This window comes from Tiliqua scincoides, chromosome 1 (assembly GCF_035046505.1).
Source record: "Tiliqua scincoides isolate rTilSci1 chromosome 1, rTilSci1.hap2, whole genome shotgun sequence".
In the NCBI taxonomy this organism is placed as follows: Eukaryota; Metazoa; Chordata; class Lepidosauria; order Squamata; family Scincidae; genus Tiliqua; species Tiliqua scincoides.
In genome coordinates, this window is record NC_089821.1 from 97,551,487 (window position 1) to 97,570,327 (window position 18,841).

The 18,841-nt window shown below is 41.2% G+C and overlaps 1 protein-coding gene across 1 annotated transcript in view; it reads left to right on the top strand.

Annotated features, from left to right (window-relative positions):
- GPD2 (glycerol-3-phosphate dehydrogenase 2) overlaps positions 1 to 18,841 on the top strand; it is a 98,270-nt gene that overhangs the window by 62,066 nt on the left and 17,363 nt on the right. The window contains exons 7-10 of the mRNA XM_066611997.1: positions 2,570 to 2,734; positions 3,632 to 3,776; positions 10,648 to 10,841; positions 18,661 to 18,795. Of these exons, the coding sequence (XP_066468094.1) occupies positions 2,570 to 2,734; positions 3,632 to 3,776; positions 10,648 to 10,841; positions 18,661 to 18,795 (639 nt within the window). The remainder of the gene's footprint in view (positions 1 to 2,569; positions 2,735 to 3,631; positions 3,777 to 10,647; positions 10,842 to 18,660; positions 18,796 to 18,841) is intronic.

The window sequence follows — 18,841 nt, forward strand, 5'->3', positions numbered from 1 at the left end:
CATGACAGGCAGAAGGAAACCCTGCCAAAGAACGCAAATAGTTGCTTTTGCCTACGTCCCCAGCATTGGTATTCCTACAGATTTGTTTTAGTAATGAATAAACAAACTGCTGTCTTTTTATCTGCCACCACACCAGTTCCATAGTGGGTGCCATTCATATGTGAAAAAACCAGTAGTTCTCAATGTTCATTTTTTTGATAGCTGGACTTGTTTTGCTAAAAAAACAAACAAACATAAAATTAGGGTAGCTCTTGAGATTGAAGAGCATCTGCAAACCCTATACAGCTGATTTTACTGTTCTCTGCTGAATATAAGATGGGTGGGACATTTTTGTCATAATGGTTTTTACTTTCGTAAGTTTCAAATCTGTGCGGGTCTCACTGAAGTTGGTGGCACAAGAGTCTTCTCATTGTGGGGGACATGTAGTGAGAATCCCCTGGTGATGATGATAACTTATATTGCTATCAGACTTTTGAACACAGCTATGATGATCAGTTTCCCAACTGTATTCTCTTTTTGTGTTGGTGTGGATCTTATTCATAGTGAAAACATAAGTTTTATGGTACGTACAATGTTTGTACCAAAAACCCCAGTTGTAGTAAGAAACAAAATTCATAAGATTGATTCCATTATACTCAAGCCTTTTTGCTTTTTAAAGTCTGTACTGTATTTTCACTAAATGAGCTGTAGCTCCTTGTTAAATAATATTTCACCAGTACGAATATAACCATAGCACTCCATCACTGTCATTCACCATCACTGAAGTGTCCTCCACCAATCTTAGAAATCCCTCTGCACGTGGAAGATTTGTTTCGTCAACTATGTGCCTGTGTGGTGAAGAGGGGGAAGGTTTTTCTAGAATTTAGCTTTCAAGAGAAGTAAAGAGCAGAGATCTATTGTTTCTAATTGTCTCTAATTAGCAGGTTCAGATAACATTCTTCATTTTTCAATGGAGAATTTTAGCCAAATGAAAAAATGTTGCAGATGGAGAGCTTGTACATTCTTCTAGATACTTTTTGCCTAACTACGTTGTCGTCCTCCATATTAATTGAAATTTGTGATTTTCTTTGCTTTTTTTCTTTTTTTTTTTGATGATGAGTCTCCCTTTATTTAATTCTATGTTACGTACATTTAAAAATATCATTCTCTACCTGCAGGCAGTAAAGCATCTTAAGCAATTTAAATGTGCTAGTAAAAAATTTTAAAATATTGTGAATTGAGTCAAAACTGTCTGGCTTCTGAAGAAGCTATTGCTCCCAGTTCTTTGATTTCTTATGCATTTAGGTTTGTCCCCTCCCCCCAGGGCCTAGCACCTATTTTACTCAAGCTTCACTCACTTTACTCCAACTGCTCGGAATAGGAAGTTCTGAAGTGGGGGGTGGGGGTGGGTTGTAGAGTTCTGAGAGCCATTGATCCTCTTTCTACGTTTGTGCCCTTTTGGTTTTGAAACGGATTACTTGCAAAGAGGCTGGGTGTTGCTCAGACAGAATCGGAAGGGGCCGAACTTTACATAAATCATTTATAGTGAGCGTTTGGTATGCAGGCAACATAAATCAACAACAGTATCCATTACCACTCATTCTCTCTCCCCCCCCCCATTGGTATTGTCTTGATATAACCAATGCCAACATGTGGGCATGCTGAACCCTGCCTTCTGAAGTCTAGCCCTCTGTAATTAATTATTCTGGGCACACAGAGCTTGGCCCTTGCTACGCAGAATAATTGCTCCCAGCCAACATCCAGGGTTTTAACTTCAGTGGCAATAATAAATAGAAAGTCTCAGGTGATGCCACTATTTTAAAGTAATTAATCATCTCCACTCTTTTCTCTCCCCCCTTCTGCTCTCTCTTCCATGTTGATTTTTTCCCCAACTAAGGAGATTCAGTAATAAATCTTTAATGATATATATGTTAAGACTGATCCATTAACTAAACCTCATTCTTGTTTTTTGCGTGTTCCAGATTAAAAAAAAAATACTAATTGTGGCTCTTTGTGAACTTAAAATCTGCATAAAATAAATGTCTGTTTATAGGCAACTGACAGCCTAGCAATGGAATCTCTGAAAGATCATTGCTTGGATTTCTTTTTTTAATGTCATGCAGTGCATGTGCTAATAGAGATTGTTAATTAACACCAGTGGGGCCGTCAAAAATAAATTCTCCAAAGATGCTGCATTACTGCTGGATGGGGGATTTGAGAATCCTACTCTAAAACGGAAAGTGGTAGCCTGTTCTTCTGTAAGGTTCTTGACTGAACAAAACTAAATAATTGAACTGCAGCTTGTAAACATGTTCTTTGGACAGTAATCCTGGGCATTTGCAAATGTTTGTGCTTTGTGTGTGTGTGTGTGTGTGCATTTTCTTAATGCTGTTTAAAACGGGAGGTGAATGTTCTGACCTAAGGAGAGACAATGTTTCTCTAAATAATTCCTGTTAGACCTGACCAGCCATCATGTATATTCAGTGTGACAGGGACAGATGTGACAGATCGGTTCTGACACACTTCCATACCACAAGTCAGTGGCTTGAGGTGACTCATGTCCTTCCTTTGATTCTGCCCCCTGCTGCAGGACAACACAACGATGCACGGATGAACCTTGCCATTGCCCTCACTGCTGCCAGGTATGGTGCTGCCATAGCCAATTACACTGAAGTGCTGTGCTTGCTGAAGAAGGCAGATCCAAAGAGCGGGAAGGACCGTGTCTGTGGCGCAAGGTGCAGGGATGTTCTAACAGGTACGTAGCTTTCACTCACTGAGATATTTATAGTCTCTTGCTTCCCCTTTACCTAACAGGTAACTTGTATTGGTCTTTATGTGCCCACACACACATACTTTGGCTGTAGTTCAGTTTTCCAAAGATTATATTTCTTGCATTTGCTGTCTGGTGAATGCTGAAATTCTACAGCCCAGCCTCCCGCCCCCCCGCCCCCCACAAATACTTATACTGTTAGTACTTCGGCATTTGACTGGAGAGAATACAGCTCTGCACAAATGCATCTTGCTTTTCTGTTTAAAGAAACAGAATTAAATTTTTTTTTTCTGAAGGTGGAAAGAGGAGGGTGAGTAGAAGTGCAACCGGAGGTTGGAGTTTGTAAATATCACTTAACTGACAAAGAAGGCATATTTCCAAAGTGCAGTGGCATGTCATTAATGCCAATCATCTTTAACTTCTGTCAGGTTTTCATTCAAATCGTAGTGCTTTGGCAAGTGAAGCCGGGCTTTACATCCAAGCCCTTCTGTCAGGAAAAGCTGACGTTGTAAAATACCGTGTGGTGTACACTCCGTAATAGTACCATTTAACAAATTTCAGGGTTTAAGAATGTCATTAAATATAGAACTCAGTAAATAAAGCACAAATGGGGGGGCTGCTGCTGCCACTCTTGATTTTTATTTAAATTTGTTTCTGTGTCTTGCTTTAAAAAAGGAAAGAGAACGCCCAAACCACACATTCTCTGCTCATCTGTTCTTAAAAAAAGCAAGGTGTATTCTCATTTTTACAGTTGCTCAGTTCCTGTAGAGTGCTGTACACATACTTCACAATAGGTTAACTTCATAGATAAATTAATAATCCAGAGAGTCAGTGAACAGGGAAACAAATGGAGTATGTGATTGATGCTGTTTTCTTTCACAGGGCAGGAATTTGATGTTAAAGCCAAATGTGTTATCAATGCTACAGGACCTTTCACAGACTCTGTGCGGAAAATGGATGAGAAGAAAGTACCAAACATCTGTCAGCCAAGTGCAGGTGTTCATATTGTGATGCCTGGCTATTACAGGTAACGATATTCAAAACCGGGATCATTTATAACTACCTCAAATTGTGTGCTGAATGAAAAGAAAGAGTTGAGAGATACTTGCTGGTTTTTATGGCACAGGTTGGATGCAAGCCTCTGCGGGGCAGGGGGTGTCTATATGTTTTTCTGTATAGAAGCTATTTTGCCCAAGGAGGCAGATAGAAGTTCTTGCTTGGAATGTATGCGTGTAAGGCAGGAAGAGAGAGGCCATGTGGTACAGTCCTCTTTGTAATTGTATGCCTTGACATCTCATAGATTTGCTTCTTTAAAAGAAAAAATATCTCACTGCAAGCAGAATGCTTTCATATTAAGGAGAAGTCCTGAATTCATTAAGACAAAAGCAATAGCCTTAACTGAAGTAGGTAAGAGTTTGGTCTTTGTTTAGTTGAAATCTCCCTTGTTGTAATTTACACCCATTTGTCCTGGTCCCAACCTCCAAAGCCATCAAGAAAAGATCTGTTCTTTCTTCATGTGACAGGCCCTCAGATATTTATAGTTATCATGTCACTCCTTTAAACATCTTTTCTCCACAACATCAAATTCCTTCAATCTGCCCCCATAGGACAGGGGTGTCCAAGCTTTTTGGCAGGAGGCCCACATCATCTCTCTGACACTTTGTTGGGGGCTGGGAAAAATAATTAATTTACATTTAAAATTTGAATAAATTTACATAAATGAGTATTTTAGAGATGTAACTTATATGAATGAATGAAGGTTTCGTGATAAATAAAAGACCTTGTGCAAAGCAAGGCCGGCCTTTCCTTTGCTGCCACTGCTGCTTCTCAGATGTGAAACAGCAAGCCGCAGAGAGAGCCCTCGGCCTGCAGCTCATGCGAGAGGTCAAACAGTCGGGCCTTCGTGCTGAGAGTAGTCACGTCAGGTACGTGCGGGCTCCAGCAAGTCTCTGGAGGGCCAGAGGCTCGTGGGAGACTGGAAGCTCACATTGGGCTGGAATGGGGAATCCCAGAAGGCCACAAATGGCCCATGGGCCGGGGTTTGGGCACCCCTGCCATAGGACATAGTCTCCAGCCCTTTCACTTATCTTAGCTGCCCTTCACTGGACCTGCTCCAGTTTGTCAATATCCCTCTTCATCTCTAACACCCAGAACTGGACACAGTATTCAAAGTGGGGTCTGACTAAAGAAGAACACAGCAGGACCATTACTGTCTGGATACTAAAATTATGGTGATGTGGCCTAGAATTGCATTTACCTTCTGCTGACTGATGTTTAGCCTGTTGTCTGCTAAAATGCTTGGATCTTTTTTGCGTGTGCTACTACTCATGCAGTTATCCCCAATTTAATATATATGCTTCTAGTTTTTCCTATCCAGATGCAGAAGTTTGCATTTATCTGTGTTTTAAGCTCATTTTGTTTCCATTTGCCCAGTTTTGAATCCTGTTTTTGGCCTGTGGTGCACCCTATGATCACTTCCGGGCACAAGGGTACCAAAGCCTTATCATTTTGGTGCAAAGCGACCTGTTTTTGCACTGTGAATTTGCAGAGGATTCTGCTGCTGCCCCCAGGAGGCTTTGTGCTTTGATTTTCCAGTGGAATTGTTTCACCAGGGCAAGGCTCTGTAAAATCATGGTGTGAAAATGGGTAGCTTTGCACTGGAATGGTAAGGCTTTGGCACCGTGTGCCCAGACACAGTCATCTGGCACCCCAGATCTGGCCTTACAGGCTGGAGTTTGGAGTTCCCTGCTATAGGGTGTTAGCTAGCCTTCCCAGTTTGTCTTCTGCAAATTTGATGAGCATTCCTCATTCCCTGAACCTCCAAAAACTGCTCATAAGGGCCAGGGGTCCCTTTGCAGCCTTGTAAAATGTGGTGGGGAGACTTCAGCAGGAGGGGGAATGTGCAGAAATTTGGGAGGGGGTACCTTGTGCAAGTGGACAGGCCTTGTGCACATGCTCAAGGAACACTCTGGATCCCAGCCGTAATATGTTCCACTGCCTAAAGTTAATTGCATCTAACGGAAACAAAATACATTGTTCAAATATGATATTAATAACTACAAAAGACAGGGTCATTTTGCATCCTTTCCCACTTTTATATGTAGGAGAACTCAGATGGGCCTAAGATGGACTTTCCTCATTGCAGATCAGCCTATCTGGAATACAGGAATCAGCTAGTCATTGTCCATAGCTGTTGCTAATTGCTCCTGCTCTGGTGTGGGTTAGGAGCTAGGCTGCTGTACCTATTATGGCATTCTTTATGTTGTTAGACATGATAAAATCCTGGTGCTTGATCCAAATCCTAGGGTGAGACTTACAGAATCCCAGATCAGGAATGAATTCTTTAGGCCATATAGCAACAAATCTATAGGTCAAGGTTATCATTTTTACGCTGTGCACTTCTACGTGCTTTAAACTGGAATGGTGGGACAATTACTGGAACTACTTGAATGGTTGCCGGGGCTACTGCCCACATTATCAATCTATTATATAGACAAAATGAGTTCACTCAAAAGCATTCCCTATCAGAGGAGTACACTTTAGTTGTTGAAAAGCCAATTTTGGGCATTTAATTTCTTTATCAAAAGAGAGACAGGAAGTGATTAACGCTGATTATAATGACCTGGATAAAATCTTCAGACTGGGGTGGGAGACAACGCTCTTCATGCAGCAGTCATGTGGTTTATTCCTGTTAATACACTTACACCCCAATCCTATCAAGTGCTGGCACAGCGGGGTCGCACAGTCCACACTGTATCCGGTGCTGGGATTAAACCAGCTGGAGGTCTACTTGGGGTAACAAAGGGACGATTTGTTCCAGCTTACTCATTGGGGCTACTCAGATCTGCACCAGTGAAACAGCTGGTGCAAGTCCAAGAAGCCCCATGTAGGGCTTATTATCCCGGGAGGGATACACCAGAGCCCCTGATCCTGCCTCCTCCTTTGTCTGAACTGTCTCCTCTCCACCCTCCCTCTGCTCCCTTACACCCTCCCTTCCCCTGTTTTGCCCCTGCACTACTGGGCTGGAGCTTACCTGCTCTGTCAATCGGTGCTCCAGAATTCAGGCCTGTCCTGCAGGCCTTCCCGCCAGTGCTGCTTGCTTGTGAGGTGCCGCAAATGTGCTTTGCAGCATGTTTGCGACACCCTATGTTGGTAATTAGAGTTGAGCTGTTAGTGTCAGTCTGAAATTTAGATAGCTGCCTCCTTTTCCGTATTTCTCACCATCTTTCAATATTCAACTTGTTACTTTCTTTCGAAAGGATTTACTTTCTACCTATCTAATTCACTATGAAATGCAGAGGATTTCATCCTAGAATTGGATGAAATCCTAGACATAGATAAGCCAAGTAATTTTTCGGTGCAATAAATATATGCATCCTACTGAAACTGAAATGTATGTATTAATTTAGCAACAAATTTCTACTCCTGGTGCTGGTTGAATCCTGTTTAGCAGAAAAAATGTGTGTCATTTCATGACAATTATTTGTCTCTTTGGGAAAGCACTTTGAAGCAATCTTGGAAAAATTGTAAATAGTTAAAAAGCTTTTTATGTGTAAATGTAGATAAGATTTAATTAATTTAATGTTAATACAATGCAAGCATTTCCCTATGGGTTCTTACATTTTTATATTCGTTAATAGTCCCTGTGTTCTTTACTCTCATTAATTCTGTTCTTCAAATACATGCACTCACTTAGGTAGGTACCTCATCACTTTCTCACACCCATGATTATATAAGTGTGATTTAAGTCCTCATGTAAGCTTTAATCATTAATTGAATTGATGTTGCTTGTTGATTGGGCCATGTTACAGTATATAGTCTGCAGCACTTCATTCTGTGAAAGTTTTGTTTCTGCCTTTGAAAGGTGTAAAAACAAAGAGCCGATCTGAAGATGTTTTTAAAACAGGGATATACACTGGTACTTTCTCTCCCAGGTAATGGGAAGACCCAGAGTAACTTGGTCCCCTGAACAGAAGGTAGTTGGAAATGCATTTTAGTGGGTGGAATATACCATTTGGAAGAGAGTTTTTGGGTTCTGAGTACCATCCAGCTGGTGGTGCAGACATTCATCATGGGATCTTCTATAGAGTTTCCTGTTCTTAGGGGATTTAGTTTCCTCACCACTTCTTTCCTTGCTCTTCTCTCAGAGTCCTGTGCCAACACTAGGCTCTGTGGAGACCCAGGTGCCATGTGCGATAGTAGTATTTTATTACGTAGCTTCAAAAACATAGCATTTGATCCAATTCAAAAGTTTATCATGTTTTGAGAGCTGGTACAGCATAACAGCCAAAAGACTGTAGATTCTACAACCAAAAGACTGTAGAATCACCAGTTTGACTCCTGTTTTGCTATGAATTTGCCAGGTGGTCCTCTCTCCATCCCCCATCTGCTATGTGGGAATAATCATTCTGATCTGCTGTACAGCGTTGATGTTCTGAAGGCCGTGAAGTACTGTATAAATCCTAAGCATTATTATTGCGTCTTAGAACATCATCCTAATTGCATTCTAGAGACTTTGCTATTATTTGCCAGTCTAAATCTTGAAAGAAAATCAAATGAATATGATAGGAATGAACAAGATAGTGAGATTTCAAATAGTTTGCCATTTTTCCCATTTTAGGTTTCTCTAGTTCACTGGTTCCCAAAGTCCTATAGAAGAGTTGGGAACCATGTAAGTAGTTGTGGGGGAGGGCTAAGGCAGTGCCATGATCCCCAGGATCATATCGATGCCTGGGATGGAAGGGAGTGTTTGACATCTCTGCCAGAGCCGGCCTCCAGGGGGCGTGGGGAGCCCCACAGACACCTCTGCAGGGTTTCCCAAGGCTCCTAAAGGTAAAAGTCGCAATTGGAAACCACTTCTGGTTTTGCAATTGAAAACCAGAAGTCATGATTTTGACCTTTTTGGAACCTTGGCTTCCATGGGGCTCCCCGCACCCCCTGTAGGCTGGCACTGGCAGAAGTGTCAAACACTCTCTTCTGTCCTTGGCAGCAGCATGATCCTGGGGATCATGTCTCTGCCTTTCCCTCATTCCCCGCCCCTTAAAGGGTTAGACACTAATTTTTCCCATGCTGGTGGATTGCAACCCACCAATTTTGACTATTGCTCTAGTTAGTTCAGTAACATTAAAAATGAAGGCAAAATTATCTCCACGCAGTCTCTACCAAAAATGCACCTAATATCTCTGCTGTTCTGCTTATTTTAAGCCAGTTTAAGAATACTATTTGCAAACTTGCCAAAGGTTTTTTAAAAAAATATCCTTAGTCTGTATATTAAATTTTTAAGTTTTCCTGCTGCTGTAAATCAATAGTGATTTTCTTGGAAAAATAAATACTTGTCTGCCATGGTTTATCTTGCACAAGTCCATGTTGGCACCCACTTTTTAAGCTGCCCTTCTCCAAATGTATGCTTAAGTCATTTCAAAGACTTCTTAGTGTAAAACTTAGACTTCAAGTATGTATAATTGTCATCTTTTCTTGGAGGGGTATTTAATACCTGATACTACTTGTTCACTGAGATAATATCTTTGCAGAAAAATTCAGATACACAGTTATGTACAGTGTTGAAAGAGTTTTCAATCAGTAATTGATGGTGGTTCCCAATAGTACAGATGCTGCAAGTGCTGTACCTCCCACGTCATTCTACCCATAGAGCCTAATGGGTCTGGAGGCAGAACCCAGAGAAATCTAAGACATATAGTATTTGCACGTGCTTGCAAACCCTCTTCCACCAAGCAACACCATATCTAGATTATGTTGGATCCACCCAAATCAGCAGGTTACAATGATGTCAGAAATAAAAAAATCAGGATTTAATCTACCATAGACACTCAAGAAAGTGAGCCACGCCACAGACTACAAGTTACTTCTCACCAAGGAATCATGCAAATAGCAGGCTTTCTGAAAAAAAAACACAAAAACTTATTTTAGAGATGTGAAGCATAGGACAAGCATACACAAGCTTTTTCTTATGTATACACAGATCCCTTTCAAGCAGCCCCACACCTACTCACCTCCCTCACTCCGACATGTGCTGTTGTGAAGAGGACCAGCAAGGGGGCTTTGTTGCTCTCTCCTTCCAACCATACTGGTTGCTGTTACAAACAAATTGCTATGACTTGCCCAAGGGCACAAAATGAGTACCAGTCAGAAGGGAGGGGGATGCCTAAAATGCCAACATTGACCCCCAAGTTTACTGCTGCAGCAAAAAATGCTTGCTCCAGAGAAGACAAATAGGTTCATTTCCCATCTAGATCCTGCCCCAAATAAACTCCCTTTCAGTTATTTTCCTTCTTTGATTCATTATCCACCCAGATAAATTTATCTTCAGCGCATCCCCAACACATTTGTTTGCCCTCTAATCTTCTCTCAAAGAAAGACAAATCCCTGTCTTTTTCTTACCTCCTGCACAACCAATAAAGTTTATTCCCCTCTTCTCCCTGCTTTCCACTGAAAGGGAGGAAGGTTTTGGAAGAGAAAGCAGATGTTTGCTAGAAGGACAGATGCTGTCTAGTTGGTGCTTTGATGGAGTGCCTGTTCTGCCTCCAGCACCACCCACTTCCACCTTGTTGTACTTCAGGCAGTCTATGCTTAACTAAAAGGGTAGATACGAGAGGATCCTGTGAACCCTAATGCCAGTTTGCTGGCTCCAGGCAGAATCTCAAAAATAGTTTTTACATTGTGTTTTTCTCTTTTCAAGGTGGTGGGTGTCAGTGGTCTCTCCATTGTGAATCGTGAGCTACCCCAAATTACAATGTCGTCTATGCAGAGTCCTTCTTCATATGTCCCCTATCCATGTGTGTGTTTGTGCTGGATTTGTGGTTGTCTTGTTTTGAAAACCCATAAAAGCTTAATACTAATTTTTTAAGGAGAACTAAAAAAAAGTAAAATCTGTGTTCCAGTCCTGATAACATGGGACTCCTTGACCCAGCCACTAGCGACGGACGAGTGATTTTTTTCTTACCGTGGCAAAAGATGACTATTGCTGGGACTACGGACACTCCAACCAATGTCACACATCATCCAATCCCTACAGAAGAAGATATCAACTTCATTTTGACGGAAGTGCGGAACTATCTCAGCTGTGATGTGGAAGGTAATTTCAGCCACATTGGGGATTGCCCTTTGTGCTGCTTACAAGCCTGTATTGTGTTTTCATTATTGCTTTCAGACTCATGTATGGCATTTCTTCCATCTGGTGCTTGGGGGATTTCTGTGGGTGGAAATGCCACATTTTCAGGCCTGTCCAAATGTTGTTTTAGTGCCCATAGTATGACAATAAATACATAGCTGATTTATCTGTTACATTTGCAGTCCACCCTTCCTCCTTCAGAGTGGCATTTTAGTGTCATAACTATTTGATGGTGGGTTAAGCTTAGAAACAGGACCACCTCAGTGGACAGTTCACACTCTGCATCTGAATTCCACAGATATCTCACTGGGGTTTTCCACAGCAAGCACATATTGGACCGCCTCTTTCTAAATGATTCTGCCCTTTCACTAGAGAGACCCTTCTGTATATCCTGCCACTTCTGAGCTGTGATTAGTGAGACACAGAAGAGGGCCTTCCCTGGCGCATAACAGGTTATGGAACTTCCTGGGAGATCCACCTGGCCCCCCTTTGATGATTTCCTGTAGGCAAACTGAAGACTTTTTGTTTTGTTAGTGCCAGAGGTCTTCAGCTGGTCTGGTGGCTGACTTTGTTTTAGTTGATTCTCTGTGCATTGATTGATGATTTTTATCTGTCTCCTGCCTGTATTGTGTTTGTTGCTGCTTGTGGGTGCTAGGTTTGTTTTTCTTGTAGATTGATTGATTGTGTGTGTTTCCTTGTCTGGCAAATGTATTCAGGACTATGCAGTTCTCTTGTTCCTCATACATGATTTTTGCTCTAGGAGTTAGATGAATCTAATGTCGCATCACTGTTACTTGTAGTTCTGCACAAGCACAGATTATGTAATTTAGAACTGCATTTGACTAATAAATAAGGAATTCTAACTACGAAAACACTATTTAATGCTTATTACATGATCTCAGACTTAACAAGAACTGAGTGTAGCTGCTAGCTTTGAGACAAACGTAAGACATTACAAAAGACAACTCATCAGTTGTGTCCTATCTTGCATTCTGCATAGCTTCATTATTTATAACTTTTTTAAAAAATAAAACTGCTTTCAGTTTATAGAACAACAAAGGGAAAGTTATTCCCACCCATTCCCAATAAGGGAAGTGTTGGGAACTTGAAATGGCACATAGTTTGGTGATAGCAGCCACTGAAGAGCCTTCTGATAACTGTCCAACCACATTCAGATTTCAGTATTAAAAGACTTAAAAAGATTCAGCATTCATTACCAAACATCAGCATCACTGGGTCACTTTAAAATGATTCTATAAAAAGGCATGAACTCCAAGTTGCCCTTTTGTAGGTGTTGACAGAGGCTGAATATTCATATTCAGAAACCTCCTCTTCACACACTGAAAATTCTAGATTGCTTGTTTGTTCTTCCTTGAAATGGGTAATTGATAGTTCTGTTATTGTTGGAGCCATTAAAGAAAAATGGTCTACAGGAGAAGGAAAAAAAAACCTATCATTAGGTCCCTCGTGCAGAAATTAATAAAAGCCGTGGCTTGTCAGGCAGGGTGGTTGGTTACACGAAGCTACGGCTTGGAGAATTGATTAAGACAGAATTTTTGCAGAGCTGTTCTGCAAAAGTTAGTTTCTTTGAGCATTTTAATGCTTTTGAAAGTAAGCAACCTGGCTTGCACACTGTTTTCCACATGTGTAATTAGTCGTGTTTATAGATTGTCTGTTAGAGAATTAACAATTGTGCTGGTCATATCAACTCACTGCAGACCTGCCTTTTTGCTGCCAAAGACAGTGGCAGGGTTATCAACTTACACAGGCTTGGATGTGTTCCAGCTGTTTAATTATAGTGTCACATATGCTGCTTTTTCTAGTTTCATTAATTTATAAATGTAATATGGTATCTTATTTCTGTGATTAGCACTTCATTTTGGTGGGTTAAACATGCTGGCAGAACAACATTGATTTCCCAGATCTATTCTCTATCCTTGCAGGATATTTTTACAAGGCACTATTGATTTTTCTGTTAACACTTTCGTAAAAGCAGTATCTTAAAGCGTATACCCCCCAAAAGCTTTTGTGTGAGGTGGTTTTTCTCCACTGTTAAGAAGAGCCCCCAAATTAGTTTATAGGCATCCTTAACAGGGCTTTCATTTAAGAGAGGAATATAGTAAAATACCTTCTTAGTGGGTAGGGAAGAAGTGTAGAGATTGTATCCTGAGGCAGAGTTCTTCCACAGTGGATTTTTGCCAATTCTTTCCTTCTCTTAGCAGCCCCTTACTCCCTCCCCCATTGGTTCCTGAGAATGGAGGAACCCTTCAAAGCAAGATGGTATGTGGTATTGGGGGGACTACATCAGGAAGGAAGGGTCAGTGATAATGCCATATAATCACCCATGTGGATTTTTTTTCACAGTACAACCCAATGAAGTAAAGGTTTGTATGTTCATTTCTTTTTAAAAGTTGCTTAAGTATTGAATGAGCACTCCCTGTTTCACTGATTAAAAAGAAATAATTCTGAGCAAACTTTAAAAACAGTTCCAAAATAATTTAAGTGTGTGCCACTGATCATGGATACTGTCTAAGAAAGTGTTCTCAATGGTTGCACAAAAATAGATCTACTGTAGTAATAATAGCCTGTTTTCTGAGGCCCTAATGGTCCTTTTAGGACCTTCCCAGCACATAGCTTGAAGGCCTCTGAAAACCTGCAAATCTGGTTTGACCTGTCCAGGATGAAATAGCTACAACAATAGTTGTAGCTGTGAATTTCTGTTCTGTTCAGTGGGGAAACGTACATCATTCTGAAGGCCATGGCCATGCAAATTAAGAGTACTTTAATCACACCAGATTAATCAACCAGACTATGTAGTCTTGATCACTATCTTAAAAGCACAAAGTCCATTTCAAAAGACATACCTATGGGTTGTTTGATAAAACTTTTATTTCATATTGTGAGATTTAACCACTCGGGGTCTGCCTGCTGACTTTAATGATCGAGAACAAAAGATTTCTTGTTATCCATTTGGAGATGGAAGCTGTGATATAGGAATATCAATATTTGAATGAACATCCATTGTGAAGCACGAAAGAATTATTGTCCAGCTAGCAGTTGTGGTTTGTTATCTGAAATCTGAATGTTTTGTTCCCACTAGCCAGTCAAACAGTGTCCCTCCCCCCTTTTTAAATTCATGAATGTAAAGTTAGCCCATTCCTCAGGACTCCTGTGACCGAGAGTATTCAAGGCCACTGAATATAGGCTGAGCATATATCTGAAAATCCCAGCCAGTACACTCCACATAAAACTGATAAAAAATGTATTCCACAAACTGCATAAAGGTTCTTAGTAACTAAGTATAAAAATAGACACAGAACCAGTAAAAAGAAAAAGCATCTCTAAAACCAACTCCCTTCTAGCAGAATGCCACGAAAGAATGGGGAGCAACCCAAGTAGAACAGGCCAGCTCTAGCTCCCAGGCCCTTCCTTTTATAACTCTTTTCTTTCTCCTGAAAAGCTTACCGTAACTTCATGACTCAAGTTGACAACAGTCACCTTCCCTACAAAACAGCAAGACAGCAAGAGGGCACTGATCCTAGAAACATACTGCTCTTGAATCTTCTTTATCCCCTTCCACATGATCTTGCTTACCAACCCTATACCTGGTTCCTGTATCTTTACAGTGAAGGTCTTTCCTCATTAGTTATTTACTGCATCTTTATCCACCATATATACTCATGTATAAGTTGAGAAATTTATGCCTGAAAATTGGCCCTGAAAACATTGGTTGACTTATGCATGGGTGAATAGAGCTTCTAAGAGCGGCTGCTTGGTGAAGTGGGGGTGGAACTGGACTGAGAAGCAGGATGCAGGGAGGTGGGGGGAAGGAGCAATTTTACTTACTAGTAATTGTTCAGAGACAGTGAAAGAAAGCAAACAAAAAACAGTAGCCATTTTAGCTTCTCTGCCAAACAGGAAGAGAAATGAAGGCGCTTATGGGAATTGTAATCCACATGAGGGCTGCTGCTGTGGAAGTGCAGCACTGTACTCCTTGCAACTCCCATAAGTACCTTCATCTCCTTCCTGTTTGGAGAAGAATGTAAAACGACTAATTTTTTTCTGCCTCAGAACATTTTCTGGTAAGTCATTTTCAAGGAATTTCACATATCCCTCAGTTTTACCCCTGACTTATCAGAGGGTCATAGAAACTTCCATGACTTTTGGCTCAAAAGCTGCCCTCAACTTATTTCTATGGTGCCTTCCTCCAAGCAGATCAGCATACAGTTCATCCACATGCCCATTTTATCCATATAACAATCATGTGAGAGAGGCTGAAAGAGGGGTTATCCACTCAGCTTCATGGCAGAGCAGGCATTTGAACTAGTGTCTCCTTGTCCAACATACTTATCCAATAATACTACATTGGCTTGGGTGTAATTTTGGCTTCAGTCTCCTACAGCCCAGTTCTATGCAGGGCTTATGTTGGTGAATCATGAGATCTGCCACTGCAAACCTTGGGCAGTGGTGGGAAAATCGCAGTCCAGCAGGCAGCAGCCAACCACACAAATGGCCATAGACTGTGCACAGGTGACAGCAACCTGCAAACCCCCACCATTGCCAGTAAGTTAGTGGTAAGGGTAGTTCAGGGGAGGATTGGGGCAGTGAGCAGGCCAGCCTGGGGACAGAAGGGAAAGGATCTCAGCAGCAGCTACACATGCCCGGAGTCTGTCTCCTCAGACTTAGCATGTAGTGCCCCCCCCAATAGCATGCAGAACAAACTTTGTCAGTGGCATCACAGGCTTTGGGCTGGAGGGGGATAAGATTGGGCTGTCAGAGTTGGTGTAGACCAGGAACATGTGGTCAGGGGAGGTGGAGCCTCCCCTGTAATTGCGCATACACTCCACCCTGTTTCTGAGTGGTTGCGTGATCACCGGGGAGGTTGAGCCACCACAAGCTCTAATCTCTCCCAGAGAGACTAGAGCTTGCGGAAGCTCAGCCTCCACTGTGGTTGCTCAGGCACTAGGACTTCTAGGTAACCCCCATAATTATTGTTCTTCATGTCAGATAAAGCCCTTTAATGACGGAATCTTTACTAACAACAATTGAAACATGAAGTGCTTGAGTACTGGCTGCAGTGACATCTCCCTGACCCCTTGAGGTGGCCCAAAGAAGACTGGGTAATTTGAGAACTCCAGAAAATCCAAACAGAGAGGTTTAGGTGTGAAAACAGAGACATTTAAAATGTCGTTGAAGTCCCTCACCTAAGAAGATCCCCTGACCAATTCTAGCTCCTGTAAAAAACCTGCAGCAAATGGAAGCTGTGTTCTCCCCAAAGGTTTGACTAGAGAAGACACTGAGCCTCTCAAGGCCATTTTCCACTGCCATGCTCTGTATAGCCAGCCAAGCCCAGATTGCACCATGTGTTTTGCATGTTGGCACTTAAGCCACAGTACAATGATTTGCAGTATTGTGCAAAATTGAGATTTGATCTTGCTTAGTAACATAGCGCATAGGTGGCCTGCTCATGGACTAAGAGACACCTCAAGTAGTGGTTCTCTTGAGTTTACCTGGAAGAGAGCAACTATTATTATTAATTATTAGTAACAGTATTTATATATCGCTTTTCAACAAAAAGTTCACAAAGTGGTTTACAGAGAAAAATCAAATAACTAATGGCTCCCTGTCCCCATAGGGCTCACAATCTAAAAAGATGCAAAAGAACACCAGCAGGCAGCCACTAGAAAAGACACTGTTGGGGTGAGGAGGGCCAGTTACTCTCCCCCTGCTAAAAAAGAGGAGCACCCACTTGAAAAAGTGCCTCTTACTCAGTTAGCAGAGGTTTCCCCAGAACTATCCCTATTTATCCAAGCATAGCATCTTTTTCAGGGGCTGTTGCTGGTGTCTCCCTTGTTATTTTTAGATTGTGAGCCCCCTGGGACAGGGCATGAGCTTTCGTTTAATTTGCTTTTTAATCTACTAAATAATGCTACTATTACTCTACTACAAAGTGCTAAATACATATTTTTAAAAATAATATAATCTGAAAAATTAGTACATGCAGCTCTTAATTTACGGGATCTTAATTAGCATGTTTTTGAAATGTGATTTTACAAACTAATGCTGGAAGTGTGGTTTGTGTGTGCTCTTTTTTGAAATAGCGCAGTCACCTAGCAACTAATTTAGCAATGCTAATACTGGCACCTTCCTGGCAGGGGAGTCTCCTCTAAAGCCAGAAGCTAAAAAAGAGACACCAAGAAAATGCATTCATTTTCAGGAAACTGAAAGTTGCATTCTTTCTGCTCTTGGAGCCAGTTGAAGCCCGCAGAGGCATCTGGCGAACGCATGCTGCTTCTGTGGGCTTCAAAAGTCCTTTGGAGGGGTCTGGAGCAAAGTCTTTCAGGGGGGCTGAGTCTGGCCCAACGCAGGTCTGGTGGACCTGCATTGAGCCAGATTTGTGGATGTAAAATTTGTGGATAATCAGGCTGCACATGTATGGACAATTTTTACACTGGGAATGTAACCCCTGTAATTGAGCTGCCTGTAGTTGATTACTTAGAGTAGCAACATGAACTTGTTCTCAGCTGCCAATATCCTTACTGTGCCACCAAAAAGCTAGAGGCAGGAAGATTGCCTTGAAAGGTTATTGTTCTTCGTTCTACTCATAGTAAACTAAGTACTCTTTCAGCACCTGATAGTTCCAAATGTTTACCTGCTAGTCAGCAATGTGAAGGATTCCTTTTGTTGATCAGAACTCTTATCCCTACAGGAAGCTAGAGATCTCTGATCAATGAGAGAATTTGCCAAAAATTTGCCTAAATTGGCAGTCCTACAATTATGGTTCTTTGGAAGTACCGTAAGTTGAGTTGAATTCAATGGCATTCACTTGCAAGTAAATGTGAATTGAAGTGGAAATCTAACCTGGATGAACATCGTAATTGCACCTACGTTTTCCAGAGCAGTATTCTTTGTTATGGCAGTATTTTAGTCTGCAATAGCCATTTTAAATGGGGATATAATACTGTATATCATTTTCTTTGAAACCACAAATTACATTAATTTGTGTTTTAGTTGACAATCATTTCAGTTTCACAAACTACAGCTTGTAGGGATGTTGTTTTATTTTTAAATTGTGTTTATATGTCAGAGAAAAGGGGAGTCGTTTGGTCCTTCAAAAATAGCTAAATTGAAATTAGAAAAGGGCATAATGAATTTGAGTGTATTTTTTTTGTTTGCATATATTTCCACTATAAATTATCATAGCATTGTATATATCACATCTATCTCGCAGTAAGGATGACTTGAAACTTAAAATGATAATGAGCTTTAAGTAGTTTATTTACTGAGAAGCAAAAATAAGACAAGAGCGGAATGTTGATGTGCCCTGCTGTGAAGTTTACTTTTTGATGTCCATTAGTATTTGTATGTGACTATTAAGAGCTATACCTGAGATTATTGAAGATTAAAGAATAGCTCAACATCAACTAAAATTATACTTTGACTGGAGTGAGTATAGTGATACAAGGCAATTCATACCTTAAATGCTATGAAAATATATACTGCTTCTGAGCAAAAGATTTAAAAATCTATCAGTGATCAGGAGGCGTAGCATGGAATCCTCAGGTGGTTGTCAGAGTTGGACATCCAGGAAATGTTGGTTTCTTTCTCCTGATACAGGAGCTTCTCATTTTGGGTAGCCACTCTATCCTTCATTTTGATTTTCAACGCTTTCCAAAGTTTTTATTACATTGGTGGGGTGATTTTTCTTATTCTGGTGAAGTGTTAGGCTTTGTTTCATGAGAAAGCGTTTGTGATACATTTTTTTTTTCCTTTTCAACAATAGTGAGGAGAGGGGACGTCCTGGCAGCATGGAGTGGAATTCGCCCCCTTGTGTCCGATCCCAATTCTAAAGACACCCAGTCTTTATCTCGGAATCACGTGGTGCATGTTAGTGACAGTGGCCTTGTGACAATAGCAGGTACTTAAACTTCATTTTGTGCACATGTGCTCTTGCTCAATCAATA